General features: G+C 52.7%; 1 protein-coding gene across 7 annotated transcripts in view; it reads right to left on the reverse strand.

Annotated features, from left to right (window-relative positions):
- Nucleotides 1-5,098: 5,098 nt before the first annotated feature.
- The window catches only part of VDR (vitamin D receptor), a 59,151-nt gene continuing 48,650 nt past the window's right edge, over nucleotides 5,099-15,599 (reverse strand). For all 7 annotated transcript variants that reach the window (XM_027106057.1, XM_027106059.1, XM_027106060.1 and 4 more), the window contains 4 exons: nucleotides 15,079-15,250; nucleotides 9,397-9,548; nucleotides 9,111-9,227; nucleotides 5,099-7,837 (listed from right to left, as the gene is read on the reverse strand). In XM_027106057.1, coding sequence (XP_026961858.1) covers nucleotides 7,578-7,837; nucleotides 9,111-9,227; nucleotides 9,397-9,548; nucleotides 15,079-15,250 — 701 coding nt within the window. In that variant the 3' untranslated portion in view covers nucleotides 5,099-7,577. The remainder of the gene's footprint in view (nucleotides 7,838-9,110; nucleotides 9,228-9,396; nucleotides 9,549-15,078; nucleotides 15,251-15,599) is intronic.

Consider the following 15,599-nt stretch of genomic DNA (forward strand, 5'->3'; position numbering starts at 1 on the left):
CCTAGAAAAGTGTGCATTGTGGGTCCCAGAGTGTAGGCTGGGGACCCCTGTGGATCCCTGAGCCCCACTCAGGGGCTTTGCAAGGTCAAAGCTACTTTCATAATACTACGACATCATTTGCCTTTTTAAATTAATTAATTAATTGATTTTTGGCTGTGTTGGGTCTTCGTTTCTGTGCGAGGGCTTTCCCTAGTTGCGGCGAGCGGGGGCCACTCACTATCGCGGCCTCTCTTGTTGCGGAGCACAGGCTAAAGACGCGCAGGCTCAGTAATTGTGGCTCACGGGCCCAGTTGCTCCGCAGCATGTGGGATCTCCCCAGACCAGGGCGCGAACCCACGTCCCCTGCATTGGTAGGCAGACTCCCAACCACTGCGCCACCAGGGAAGCCCCATCATCATTTGCCTTTTTAACTCTCATTCTCTCACCTGTGTACAGAGGAGTCTCCCAAGGTTTCCATCGTGTGTGATACCCTAACAGATGGAACGCAGAACCAGTTTTGAGAATCTAGCTGCCTTCTATGAAGCCAGACATCAAAGAGATTTGCAAAACTGTCAAACAATACCTTCTTGTCACTAAATTTGTTTTGTTACCTTTAATAAAAATTGTATTATTTATGTTAACTTAGATTCATTATAGTTTTTTTTAAGATTTAATGAGTATTTAAAATTCTTCTCAATTTAAGTTCCTAATCTGGTTAATATTGATGGATATAACCCACATAAACAAAAGCTCTTTGGTTGGGGGGATCTTTATTTTTAATAGTCCAAATAGGGGTCCAAAGAACACAACGTTTGAGAAGGGCTGGTGTAGAAGCAGCCTGCCGAGTGCACGGTCAGAGCTGCAAGTGGTTGGACGTGGCCGTGGCTCGAGTCCCACAGTCTGGACAATGACACGTTTTCCTGGAGCGGCAGACAGGCGGCATCATGTTGGCTGTGCACCTCGCCAAGGGAACATGGGTCCAGAGAACGCCAGGGTAAACGCATAGAAACTGTGACACAAAAAATACATGGGGCAAACCTGATTCTTGAGGCTTATCTTGATTTCCCCCTCTCTGGACAGGAACCACTTCCGTCCAGCGAATACTGACGTTAGTTATGGGTCAGTAACGTGTGTGCAGGGAAGTCGGTGGTGGTGGTCATTGAGGCAGTGAAGCTGCCAAAGAAAGACCATAATTGAAAGAAGCCGGAGAGAGTATTAACTAGAGTTCCCCGTGTTTCTGTCTCTACCTTCCCATCTCCTTCCCACACTTTTCTCTCCAGCCGGGCTGTTTCAATTCGGGCCTATTTAGCTTATGAAGTCGCACACCTGCCTCCTGGTGGCCACATGGAGCAATGACGCCTTCCCCCAGCCCCTGTAGATATTCACGGAGCAGGGGCTCATAGCTCCAGAGGCTGAGATCTGCATGGGGGGTCAAAGAGATCCCCCTGGAACCAGTCCAGAGAGCCTAGCAAGGACCAGTGGTCAGAGGACTGGAGCAATGTTAACTTGCAATGAAAACTTATTTGACCATCCTTTCACTCTGCAAACTAATAGTCATGCTGGCAGCACAGGTACTGTGAAAAGTGATTTACACAGGTTGTATCACAACAACGAACCTAGGAGTAGGTACTATTATTGTTGCCATTGTATAGATGAAGATTCTGAGGCTCAAAAGTATTAAGTCACTTGCCCAAGGTCACACAAGGTAGCAAGTGGGAGAGCCAGGACAGGGACCCAGCAGTTTATGCCATTAAGTGTTCAGCTTCTGCTTTTGCTGCTTGGTGATGGCCTGTTTTCAGGTCTGTCTTCTCCCCCCGGACTGTACCTTTTTGGGGGGCAGCGACTGTCCTATTCTTCGCTGTGTCCACAGCACTGGGCTCAGTGTGACACTTGGAGACACTTGTGCTTGGAGACACTACAAGCACTGCACAACCAAGCTGGACCTCAGAGGGAACGTGGGACCAGCAGGGAAGGTGCTCAGAGGCCCCAGGCACAGCAGGCCGGGCACCTTCACAGAGTTATAAAAGCAGGAGCAGGATGTAGAGGGAGGAGGGAGTGGGGGAGAGCGGCCCGGCGAGCGGCCCAAACCTGTCCCTATAGGGCAGTAGCACCACCTAGTGGTGAAGCTCAACATGACTTCGGGAGGAAAAAAAAACACACCAGAGCTGGGGAGAGACTGGGAACGCCCCCCAACCCCACCCCGACCCCTCTGGAGAGAGCTCCAGGAACTATGGCTACTCCCCCTCCCTAGAGCCAAAAAGAAGGGCCTGGCAGCATTCTGGTCCCTCCCCAAGGCGTCAGGTTGTACAAAATGTGAAGAAACAACCCCCAGTCCTACCTGCCCTTGGCTGAAAAGACGTAACTCTTTTCCTGGGGACAGCCTGCCTCCAGGGACGGGGTGATGTACGAATGCAAAAGCCCGCTCCCTCACCTCAACTTGGGGCAATCCAAAGGACCATCCCAGTTTCAGAGCTCCCCGTAAGGGCTGGTTGAGATCTCCACTGAGATTGCTGGGCAGCCCTGCTCCCTCTACCCAATCCCACTTTCTTCCCTGCCACCCAAGCTTGAGACCTCTCCCCAGTAAACTTCCTGCACTCCCATCTACATTTCAGAGTTGGCTTCCCCAGAACCTGACCTGCAACACTATCTCATATACCATATACCGCATGTCTGAGTGCAGAGATTCCAAGCAGCTGTCTGGAGCAGTGACAACCCCCCATCACCACCCCCAGCCTCTGCCCCACCTCCTGCTGTGCTTCTTGGTCAGTTGGAGCACAGACCCCCTTCAGGAACCTCACAGGCTTCTTGCCCGCAGTGATGCTCGTTGGCATGAAGAGGCAGCCCTTTGGCCGTACTAGGAGTGCCAGATGTCACTCATCACCCTTGTCCCCTGCAGGGCCGTGGGGCAGGCAGACAGACGCAAGGTGCATAGACAGCTTCCAGGGAGCCCCGGTAGAAGCTAGAGACCCTGACCTGAGGGATCTGGTCGCTCCAGGCAGGCCCTGTCTGCTTGTCCCCAGGACTGAAGGAATCAGTATTTCCTGGAACAGCGCTGACGTATTTATGCCACCTGAAGCTCTGAGCCTATCAACCTCACGATGTGTGAGATGTTTCTTCTTTATGTCCTTTCGAGGAGCAGACGTGTTCACAGCAGTCCCGCTGCAGCATTGCTTGATGTAAAGGGAGGATGTTCCCTGAATACCCTCTATATGGTGTCGAACGCTTGGTGGCCATCTGCCCAACAGCTCAACAGCAACATACCATCCAAACATAGGACCAGATAAGAATGCATTGTGTAGACCAACACCGTCCAATAGAACTTTCTGCAATGAGGGAAATGTTCGGTATCTGCACCGTCCATTCCCATAGCCCTGGGGCTATCGAGTGCTGAAAATGTGGCGAGTGCAGATGAAGAGCTTAATGTTTACTTTTGTTGAATTTTAATGTAAATAGTCACATGCAGCTACCTTACCGAACAGCACAGATGTAGCCCCCAGACTTGGAATGTGAAAACTTAAAATCACTTTCTCCTAAGTGGGTGCATTCCTCTCTGTTTACCTGGAAAAGTTGATTGTAACACACGGCCGTGGAGATTTTGTGTTCCTCTGCACCATCTATCAAAATGCTAAATAAGAGTCCTAACAGTTTCTAAGGACATGTCTTCACGCTTCCCCTGCCAGAGCCTGTGTCCGTTTATGCAGCTGCTGGTTTCCTTTCCCTAAGTCCATTCACTTTTCTTGACAAAACGGCCCTCAAGCCCCACCGCCAATTCTTCTATTCCCCTCCCCTCCCCCACTGACACATTTGGTTTGAAATCTTTTCAGATGCTTCTGAAAAATTAAATCACATCCACAGGTCCCTAGGCCAACTTATTGTAAATAAATACATTGGTTATGTTTCCCTTGCGTGATTTTCCCTGCAGATGACCACGTGTGTCTTTGGTTAGTTATTTTTGCTTGTGTGTTTAACGAAAGCTGCCCTTTATCATAAACCCCCCTTGTTTTTGGAAATGGAGGGGGTACATTGGTTCCTCGGGGCCCTTTGGGAGTCCTATATATTCACAGGAGTCACTTGAAGTTTGCCAAGTCACTGGCACAGCATTTCAAATACAAGGCACGTTTTTGTCAACAGCTGCCTGGTTTCCTATTCTTGAGGTTCTCAGGTAAGGGCCACACAGAAATGGACCCAACACATGTGACTGAATGCTTCCTGAGAGTACAGCCCTGTTGGATCCAGCATCTCCAATTTCTCTCTCCCAAGGCCTACTTTAGGAATGGGAATCTCCCTTACATCCACTTGAATAGAGAGCTGGCATGACTAGCTGTCATTTGTCAGCCCATTCAGCTCAATACGAAGCAGTACAGTGTAGCAGGTAATTAATGGCTTCTGGAGCCTGCCGCCAAGGGTTCAAACCCTATCTCTCACTTGCCACCACTGTGGCTTTGGGCAAATTATCCCCTCTGCGAAATGAGAGTAACAGTCGTCCATCTTCCCTAGGGTCCTTATAAGGATAAAGCAAGCTGGTTTGCATAAAGCGTTTATTTACAGCAGTACTTGCCACCAGGTCAGTGCCGTGTAAGTATGCACCATCTTTATTACCATAGCAGAGCTTTCTTCATTGGTTTCTTTGACACATTTCTGGCAAACTTTTTTTTCTCTTTGGAAGTCACGCAGGAGGCCCTCTTCAAAGCTTTCTTTGCTGCTTTATTCCCAGATTTATACAGATCTATTGTACGTTCCAAGCTTCCCTGTTGGCCTCATCCAGATTCTCCCACTCCTTCCAGTCGGCCAGAGAAGGGTTTTCCTATCTCCCAGAATCTCGTTTATTGGGTATTTTTGGTGCAGACTTTCCTAGCTTTCCAATAATATAGGTTAAAAAGGTTGAGATGTATGAATGTCTACCTTCACATTCTCTCATTCTAAAACAGAAAAGATGATAACATTGTCTCCCAACTCAGCCCCAGGGAGCCTCACTTCTTCTCATCTTCCCAGCTGCTGGACTTCCCTCTGGGACTAGACTGAGCTGTCACGGGCCCCAGGGCTGAGGAACTGGCGTTCTCAGGGGATCCTGTCATGTTCCCTGGGGAAGGCAGGTCCAGGGGAGCGCCGGGAGGGTGAAGACAGTACAAAGACAGATGCACTTTATTGATAAGGCAACAGCATTGCACCGAGCTGCGGCAGAGACCCCATCCGGCCAAGGCCACACTGGGGCCGGGGTGTGATTCACATTGAGACACAGGCTGAGGTGTCCCTTCTCCTCCTCCTGATGGGTCAGTGGGGTGACAACCCAGGGAAGCAAGGCAGGGATCTGGGATCTGGACATGCTCTGTCTAAAACCCAGGGCTTCCCCCAGGGATGAGGTCAGCCACAAGGGGCATGGGACATGGAGTCTGAGCTCAAGCGTGATGTAGTGAAAACAGCACTGGACCCTAAGTCCAAAGTCCGGGTCCAGTCCTGGGGCTGCTTTGAACTAGTTACACGAGCTTGGGTGAGTCGCACCTTCTCAGCGTCAGTTTTCTTTAACAAGGGGATTGAACTGGGTCAGAGATTTTCAAGCCCTTTCTACCACTGACTTGACAACTGGACCAATGTGTTCTGCAGCTAAAATCAAATCCCAGGGGCCTCTCCCTAATTTGTAAAATAACAACAACAGTAATTAACGTGTAGAATTTTCACAACGCACGTCATCACCCATAAATATCGCTTCATCAGTGGCGCCTACTACCCGCTATATTAGAATGTGGTACCAGATGGAGTCTGAAGACAACCCCCATCTAACAGACATCACACTGAGTCTAAGGACGGTTCCGCAATAGGGACGGTGGCTGTCAGATGAAGAAACACTGGCCAGCAGACACTGGCGGCTGTCGTGGAGGTAAGCTGGTTTGCTGCCGGGGTCTTCAGGGAACAGCGGACGCAGGCAGAGGGGCATCCTGCGGACACCACCTCCTCCTGGCCGAGAAAGCAAGCGCGGCTGAACTCCCCAAACTCGAGTATGATCTGAAGGACCCTCTGTCGATCCTGGAGGAGCCCTCTCTGCTCTGCTCCAGCATGCCTGTCACCCATGCCCCAGAGAAGCCCAACCGGGTACACGGGCTGTGAGTGCCCACCTGCTGAGCTGCTCTGCATACGGGGAGTTTGAGGTTCGGTGCCCCTACCCCGCCCTGCCTCACAGGTCCCTTTTGACGTCAGGGTGGGGGGTGGGAATAAGGAAGTACCCCGCCCGACTCCCCCCAAGTGCCCTCACTGACCAGCCACCAGGCCAACCCGCTGTCCCCCCACCCGGGGTGCTGAAGCACTGCCTTCGGGGGACAGCAGTGTTAGAAGCAGAACTAGGTGGGCAGGGAGGGCTTGGGCTTTTGGGGGTCTGGAAATTCCTCTCCCCCATCCCACCCTGCCAGGTGGGAAAGATGAGGCCCCGCTGGTAAGCAGAGCAGCACCTGCTTCTCCAGGCTGCTGGGGGGCTCAGACAGTGGGATGGCCTCTGGGTCACCAACCTTGGCCATCCCAGGATCAGGCCCCTTCAGCGCCCTCGGCCGCTGCGCGAGGCCCCTGGAGCCTGCGGCCGGTTCTCTCTCTGGGGTGGGAGGTAAGGCACTGGCAGGGTGAGGATGAGGATGGTGCCCACGATCCTCTGAAGCCTGGGGGCCATTCAGTCCTGCCATGTGGATTGCTGGAGGGAGAGCCCCCGCCTCGGCCAAGCCCTCAGCTCCAGGCTGAGGAGCTGTGGGCTTGGCGGCAGGACGGGTGTGGCCTCCATCGGCTACTCTTACGTTCAGGCTGGGTTTGCCTGTCCCCTCACTGCCTGGGCCCTGCTCTCTTTCCTCCTTGGCCTCTCAGCACACGGGTTCTGGGCCAGTGGCCCCCGCCATGGGGAGAAAGCCCATCTTATCACAGCTACTTCCGGAGGAGAATGTTACCATGGCGATGGGAAGAAGGTGGGCACCGTGGGGTTAGGCAAATGTCCTTTGGCCAGCAGAGGTGGATGAGGGGAGGCTGTGACCTTAGTCACCTTGGTTTTGGTCTTCCTTGGCAGTGAGTGTCCTGGGCAGGCCAGGGTAGGAAGGCAGAGGGAGAAGGCCCCATCGCGGCACACTGCCCAGGACAGAGCGGCAGCAGGATGAGGTGTGGGTCACGAGTCAGTGTTTATCGTGGGTGGGGCGAAGGAAGGGTGATCCCACCAGGCTCTGGGCGTGTGGGCCTGGAGCTGGGTAGAGGTGAGGGTATCTCTGTCCCTGAGGAATGGCTGCGTCTCTCCCGCCTGCCTGTTCCCTCGGCACCAGCCAGCCGCCACTTCTGTAGTGTGGGAGGGGGTATCCCCTGGCACGGGCCCACCTTCAGCCTCTGCCCTCTGCCCCCATTCAAGATTCTTTGTCAAATAAAGAGCAATTCCTCATGACTGAGGTCTCGAGGCACTGGGGGCAGCCCGTGGCCTGCAGGTAAGGGGGACCTGGTGTTAGGTTGGGCAGCAGGGAGGATGGGCTGGGCAGGGAGGGGAAGTGGGAGAGGAGGGGCTGAACTCCAGGAGTGGGGAGAGCTGGGCAGCCTCCGGCCCCAGAGAGGCAGCCCCGCCCAGGCGCCAGGGCAGGCTGCCCTCCTCAGGAGATCTCGCTGCCAAACACCTCGAGCACGAGGGGCGTGAGCTTCATGCTGCACTCGGGCTGGAAGGAGAGGCAGCGATACTGCTTGGAGTGTTCCTCGTTCAGGCTACGCAGGTCCGCTAGCTTCTGGATCATCTTGGCGTAGAGCAGGTGGCTGCCTGGGGGTGGGTGGCAGCAGCGGATGTAGGTCTGCAGCGTGTTGGACAGGCGGTCCTGGATGGCCTCGACCAGCGCAGCGTCCTGCACCCCGGGACGGTCTGTGGGCAGAGGGGCGGGCGAGGAGCTCTGAGCCACAGCTGCCTCACCGTTCGGCCTCCCCCCCGCCCACACAGACAGACCCCCAGCCTCAGCATCCTCCCAGGTCACTCCTGGACGGCTGCTGACCTGTGACACCACAGTCCTCCCCAGCCCCTCGGCCACTTCCCGTGGCATTTAGGATCAAGTCTCAGGTCCGTCTGCGGGCCATCTGGGCCTGTCCCCACCTATTCTCTCTCCTTCTGTCTCTGTGCTCCATCTTTCATCAGGACCCCGATGAGCCATGCTCTCTGCACTCCAGCCTTCACATTTGTCTTCCTTCTGCCCAGAACTCGGCTCCCTTACCTTTGCCTGACTCTGCTGACCCTTCAGGTAACAGCTTAAAGGACGTTCCTCAAGAAGGCGATCCCTGATGACCCCGTACCTCCATGCCCCAGATGACATCAGGTTCCCACTTTCTGCTATACCCTCTGTAGCATCATGTAGCGTGTACTTCTTTATTTTTAAAATAAAGTGTTTGTTTCATGTCTCTTTCTACACTTCCTGGGAGAGAAGTCTGTGTCCTGGTTGCCGCTGAGTCCCTATGCCCAGCATAGTGCCTGGTTCCTGCCCGAAGCCCAGTAAATCATTGCTGAGTGAATGCATGAACAAATGAATGAGTGAATGCTCACTGGCCAGGAGGAGGGGCGCCCATGTCCTTTCCTTGGGCCCCCAGCCCAGGAAAGCATCCCTGGAGAAAGGCCACTGGCTTGTTCTCTGAACACAGTCCCAGTGGAGGCCTCATCAGGAATCCAGCATCCCCAGAACCACAAGACCTCCCTCCTCGGCTTCTCTCCCTCCTCCCACCCCAAACAGGAAGAAGAGCTCAAGGATCACAGCACCCTGCCTCCAAAATCAGGCAGCTAAACTGTCTGTCAGGCCAGCAGAACCTCCTATCAGGCCCCAGGCTTTTGTGCCCCATCCCCAGGGGACCTCAAGTATCAGCAGAGGTCAGTCCAGTTCACACAAGAGCAGAGCTTGAGTACTGTCTGTAGCCTGAGACGCCCCATCTATTTGGTTCCTCAGAATTCCACCCATGAATCACCAATGGTCTTGCTAGGGCAAGGCCAAGGGTAGTGAGGGAACCGTCAACATACACACAGCACACCGGCTGGGCGGACCCTGCAAAGTGGGTGGTTCCCTGTTGGTCTCTCCTTGTGCTCACTTCTCCCTCCAATCCTCCCTGCTGGCCCCCAGCGGGACTTCCTCCTTCCTGCTCCCCACACTGCTAGGTACCTGGGGAGACAATGCAGATGGCCATGAGCAGCACGTGTTCCTCCTCATGCAAGTTCAGCTTCTTCAGCCCCACCTGGAACTTGATGAGGGGCTCGATCAGCTCCAGGCTGTGTCCGGCTATGAGAGAGAACGGCCAGCTGCTGTGGGCACCCACCCCACCCCGCCTCCGGCCTGACCCTCACCCTTCTCTCCCTGGTGCTGCCGCACTCCCTCTGATGTGCCTGGTGGGGCCCATGACCCCGGGAGGGGTGGAGCCGGGGCAGGAGGAGGCAGAGCCCAGCCGCACCTTTGGTTACATCACTGACTTGGTACTTGTAGTCCGGGCTGCCGCAGGTCCAGGACATGTCGTCCATGGTGAAGGACTGGTTGGAGCGCAGCATGATGACCTCAATGGCACTCGACTTCAGCAGCACGATCTGGTCCTCAGGGGTGAGGTCTCTGCCAGGGAGGGGGCGGCGGGGGGGAGGTCAGGTTACTGGTTCATGTGAACCAGTGCAGTGCTTTGACAGGTATACACCTGCCAGGTGACCAGCATGTGCCCTGGGTCCTCCCTCGAGGAGCTTGCAGCCTGGTTGGAAAGAACAAGGCTGTTTCTTGAGGGAGAACGACTTGAGAACAACTCAAAGCTGTGACCAAATGCCAACTGATGGAGCTCAGCTACTAAGACACGGAAAACCCAGTGACTTTCCAGGGTCTCCAAGGTTGGAGCAGCCATGGCTCTTCTAGGGTTAGGAAGATAGAGCCTGGAGAAGCTCCCAGGGCTATGGCATGAATATGGTCGTCTGCAAAAGCATGGCCAGAGCCATCCCCAGTGGCTCCCATGCTTTCTTTCCCTCTCCCTCTTCCTGCCCTTCAGTCCTTCCGGTAGTGAAGTCAACTCTGTCTCCAGGACATCTCTGGACTCCCACTCCCACTGGGCTGCTCTGATTCAGAGGTCCAGCATCTTTTTCAGTTGCCTCTTACTGGACTCCTGGAGTCAAGTCTCTCGTTCACCTTTCTTACTACTGCTACAGGGACGTGTCACTCCTGCGCTCAGAAATCCCCACTGACTATCAAATGCCCCAGGATCAAGCCCATACGCCGTCACTTGGCTACAACCTGTCTTTCCAGCCCCCGTTCCCATCACAGACTCCACCAACCCTCCATTCTAACAACATCGGGCTACTCCACATTCAGATGCTAGGCATTCTCATGCCACCATGCCTTTGAACGTGGGACAGCTCCAGCTTAGAGCGCCCATCTTCTGCTCCACCCCACCTTTCTGGTCCTGAATCCAGTGAGGTCTCCATTGGATCCCTCCACCCTTCGATTCTCTTCATAGAATTAGAGCCATTCCTTTCTGACCTGCTGCACGTTGCCTGTAATCCTAGTTTGCCCTTTCCCCTTCTTTGCCTCTGTCCTTTAGATACTTGTCTCTGGCTCTTCATCGTAAGCTACCTGAGGGCCAGCACCAGCTCTTAATGACTTTACTGTTGCCCTCGCACCGTTCATTGAGCCCTGAGCATGAAGAGAGGGTCAACAGCTACGTATTGATGAGTCAAGAGGCTCATGAATAGTTCCACTGTTCTGAGTCACGAGCTGGGCTTGTCTGAACAATGACAAGGAAAAGGCAGGACCCACAGATCAAATTGCTTCCTCTTTTTCCTCCCTTTCTCTTTCTGTGGATTTCCTCCTGGATATCCTGTCGATGGGCTGTCATCCCCTGTGGCTGCACTTTGGAGAGTAAAAAGGTGGGAAACGGATATTAACTGATGAGAGTCCTGTATCAACAGGTGATGTATGAGGAGGCGTAAAAGGGCTTGCATGATTAGATGACCGCCAAAGGGCCTGCACTGAAGGAAAATCACAAAGTGCTAGGGTTGGAAGGCCCCACTTAGAGGCTATGTGGTCCAATTCCTTCCTCAGTGTTTCTGATAGACGGCTCTCACACAGCCTCTGCAGGACTCCCCCAGTGCCAGGGAGCTTCTGGCCTCTGGATACAGCCATGAGGTGCTTGGTTTTTGGGTTAATAGCCTCTTCTCTTGGGCTCTAAGCCACGTGATCACACACTCATCCATTGCTTGTAGTTCTGTCCTCTCAAGGAACACAGAACCAGACTTCTCCATCAGCCGTGGGACATCCCTTTAACCATTTAAGGAAAGCCACCATGTCCCTCCTTGCCTTTTCTCTGGAATAAACAGCCCTGATGCCATGGCATCTAGATGTCTCATCAACCTGTCACCTTTTTCTGGGTGCTCAATCCACACTGAAAGAATAAAAACTAACACCACCCTCATTTGGGTTTTAATTGATTATACGAGTAAAACAAGTTCATTATCAAATCTCTGGAAAATACAGTCTCCCACCCACCTATTTTTGGGCACTTTGGTTGCTTCTAAGTTTTGCTGTTATAAGGAATTCCATGAGGAACATCTTTGTATATAACCTTTTGTTCAATGGCCCACTCAAAATGGATGGCCAGAAGTGAACAAACATCCTATGGGTGCCTGGCTAGAGAGATTTCAGCGGGATCACTGCCTGCTGTGATCCAGACATACTACTTCTATGAAAGCAAACCTAGAATGACCTCAAATTACCACCCACAGCCTGGAAATACAGGGACTTTCTAAGTGCAGCTCACAGCCAGAACTGGAAATGGTAGTGGGTGGTGGTAGCGGTGGAGATAAAGGGGAACTCAGTAAGAGACCTCGTTCCTGCTGTGATGGGCACCAGCTCCGGCTCTGGGCCTCCTCCCTGGACCTGAGTAATATTTACACCCTGATCAGTTTCCACACCTGTGGCCACTTCTGGGCACCTGTGAGGTGCTCTGGGGATGTCTCGTCTTCCCCACCCTGCTAGGCAGGGTCCAGCCTCTCCCCATCTGCCTTCCCTCGGTACCTCTTGGCGCCCTTATCTCTTCACTATGGCTATTCACATGTCTATCTCTTCCATCAGACGCTGTACCTCTGGAGGCCAGGGACTGTGTCCTAGTCACCTTTTATCCCTCACAGTTTATGTAATAAGCAAGCTGATTGTTGGACAGATGAATAAGTGAATATAGAGGAAAGGGCATAGGAGGAGGGAAGCACTATGACCCCAGGCCTGTGACCCAGGAAGGAGCCCCTGGGGATGGAAATGGCAGTGAGGTTGAAGGCATTTAGCCCTCTGGGGCTGGGGCCTGGTCCCTCATGCGCCCCTCTGGGCAGTGAAACCTGTGGTCCTTGGTTCTCGGATCCAAGACGGTGCCTGGCCATGGAGTCTCTGCCCCTGACACCACTTCCTCCATGCATTTCTTTTGCAGGGCTGAAGGAGGGGGATTTGTGGGGTGCAGACCGAGAGGCTGAGGGAGAAGAGGTGGGAGCCAGGGGCAGGGCCAAGGCCACACCACAGGGCAGTCCACACCCAGCACAGCCCATCCAGTCCCGCCCACACTGGAATCTTGTCCTGTACTCTCCCCTCCACTCACCCACACAGACGTCTCATCCTGCCCTCCCCACACCCTCCACCCCCGCCTCCAGGCAGCAAGATCAAAGCCACCAGGGACGCAGCCACTGTTCTCTCACTTCTTGGAAAAACAGAACCTCTAGGTGCAGGAACCGGCAGAACCAGAGAACTGTTGGGCTGGCCCCGCCTGGGTCCTGTGGAAGCCTGGGCTCTGGCCCCCGTCAGGTGCAGCATCAGCTCCACCCATTCCCAGGGGGCATCCACGTAAAAGGCCCCACAGAGCTCTTGCTGAAGCCTGCTCCATTTCTGTTGGAAAACATCCCACTTTGGGTCTTCTCAAGACATGCTGAAGCCAGAAAAGTTAACCCGAGTGTGTTTAGGATCGATTTAATTGATTTTGCCTCCATAGCTGGGCGGCTCCAATACCTGCTCATATATACCTCACTTCGGCCAGGACTGCAGGGCTAGACCAGGGAACTCTGGAGAATGAGGCTTGAAAGGGAAGGAAGGGGGTAGACTTCAGCTCATCCTTGGGGAGAGGAATTGAGGGGCAGGTGGTGCTATTTTGTGCGAGGGTATATGTGGCGAAGGGAAGGGATGGGGGCCAAGAGAAAAACGGGGGCTCAGGTCACTTAGTGGAGGGGGCTGCGTTGGGGTAATCCGGTTAAATGGGTCACTTTCTTTTTAGGACGGTTTTCCCCCGTGGGCAATCCTAGCCACCAAACCTTAGCATCTGGACAGGGCTTCGGGTGCCCTCTGGTCCAGCTCCCCACTGGGCAAGGTTTGGGGACTGCGTAGGTGAGGGCTGCTCCTCCTGGAATTAGGACGAGAGCCACCCGCCACAGTGTATCCGTCAACACCTTGAAGTGTTTTTTCTCTAGCTGTTTGCACAAAACAAGACTTTGGGAACACATGCAGTTTGCAAACAGTAAAGAGAAGAGTGGGGGAGGGAGCTGGAACTTGTACTAAGCGCAATGTTGCCATCAGTTCCAAGGAAAGACTCTGGAGGGTAAATCCCAGGCCCAGTGCGATGCTGACCTCACAGGTGACACCCGTTCTGCCTGCAGAGTGGCCTTTATTCTTTTTGATGTAACCAAAACGTGCAATACAGTAAGAGTGTCTCAACACCATTTGATGGTTTCTCTCCTTTATAATTTTCACATTAATTCCAGGAAAGAACATTGGTGAATCCCTGCTATTTGAATTGGTGTGAAGCATAAAATAACACAGAGCAGGTTGTCTCAGGACAGAAACAAACTGGGATGCGCTGGGTTTAGCTGTGTGAATTACCATCACTTAGCTGGCAATGCAGCAATTTAGACAGTAGCTGATGGCTTCCCTACGCACCAGAGATTCACCAAACCATAAACGGCACCTCGTGTTAGCTTCCATCCAGAGCTGGCCAACGTCCAGTCATTTTCCATCTCCCAGTATTCTAGCGCTGAATCCAAGCATCAGTATTGAGGAAGCATTCTACCCCTTCTGCTAGAGCTGCAACAATTGCTACTACTTGAAATGATGGAGTATTGCTCGATATTAATTAATTTCTTTCTTTTTTTTTGGTCACGCCACGTGGCACGCGGGATCTTAGTTCCCCCACCAGGGATTCCGCCTGCAGTGGAAGGTAGATCCTTAACCACTGGACCACCAGAGAAGTTTATTCACTTATTTCTTGACCACAATGTATACCTCTTTGGTGACAGTGTTCCAAATGAACTTTTAGAAAGAATGAAGCTATTGATATACACAAATATAGATATAACTGCCTCCCAACATATCTAGTAAAAGCGTCAACTTTTATGTACTTTTAAGAATAGTTAACACTGTATGACCATTTAAATATAAGTATTATAGATAGCATTATTACCAAAACAATAGAACATTTGAATGAATGAATGAAATTTGTATGAATGAATCCATAAGGGAGGGTCTTTACTCCAGTAGAACTCCTTATACTTACCTACTTTGGCAAAAAAGATCTCAGTCTGATTAGGAAACAGCCTTGAGTGAAGGGTAAATTGGGTGAAAGATGCCCAGGTTATATGTACAAGTGCGTCTCCCTCTAGGATTCCTAAATTACATCACTAGCCCAACCCTTTTTCCTCTCTATCACTTCATCCTGGTTTCAGAATTGGGTGTGCAGGATTACTGTAGGTTTAATTGAAAAGGATAATATGAGGAATAGATCCAAGGCAGCTGGAGTGGACACAGCAGTGAACTAAGAGTTCTTAACCCGGCTCTGACACGTGGGCTCCAACACTAGAAATCCTGGTGTTGGCCATTGGACCTCACTGGGTTCCTGTTCCATCACATAGAAAGTATAAGGGATGGATGGCTCTCCGTGCTGGCCTGCCGAGTAATGCTGGATGGGCTGCACTTCTTAAATACAGATTCCTGGGCCTTGCCCAGAGATTCTGACTCAGGAGGTCTGGGGTAGGGCCTGAGGCTGTACTTTGGGAAGCAGTAGATTGGTAATTTCCGAGCCTTCTTCAGGCTCAGTCTAGGATTCTGACTCTGTTCCCTGGATGTCCCAGAAGCTCCTCACCTGAACCCTGGGATCATCTTGGCAAAGCCAATGACCTTCTGGATACTGTAACTGACCAGGTCAGCCAGGTGCGGCAGCATGGAGAGCTGGGACAGGTCCAGGGTCACAGAAGAGTCATCAGAGTCTTCTTCACTCAGATCCAGGCTGGAGAAGCCGGTTGGCTCCATCGTATCTGGGGAAGGATGAGGGAAGAGAAGGAACTACTTGAGCCAGGCTTCTGCAAGGCCCCGCGAGGCCCTCCTACACCCTGACAGCAGGGCCAGCTGGGAATCCCACAGTCACCATCTCTCTCCAAGGTCACTTCAGCCCAGGTTTCCCCCTAGGGTTCTCTGTGTCTTCCTTCAGCAGAGTGGGGCAGGAAAATCAAATATCAGAGACACTCTGAGATAAGAGATCTTCTTTAAGATGTGAGTTTACATGTTGTTCCTAATGATCTCAAATCAAAGATGCATTTGGGGGCTTCCCTGGTGGCGAAGTGGTTGAGAGTCCGCCTGCCGATGCAGGGGACACGGGTTCGTGCC

This window comes from Aethalodelphis obliquidens, unplaced genomic scaffold (genome assembly GCF_003676395.1).
Source record: "Aethalodelphis obliquidens isolate GAN/ISIS:26980383/991018 unplaced genomic scaffold, ASM367639v1 scaffold8, whole genome shotgun sequence".
Classification (NCBI taxonomy): domain Eukaryota; kingdom Metazoa; phylum Chordata; class Mammalia; order Artiodactyla; family Delphinidae; genus Aethalodelphis; species Aethalodelphis obliquidens.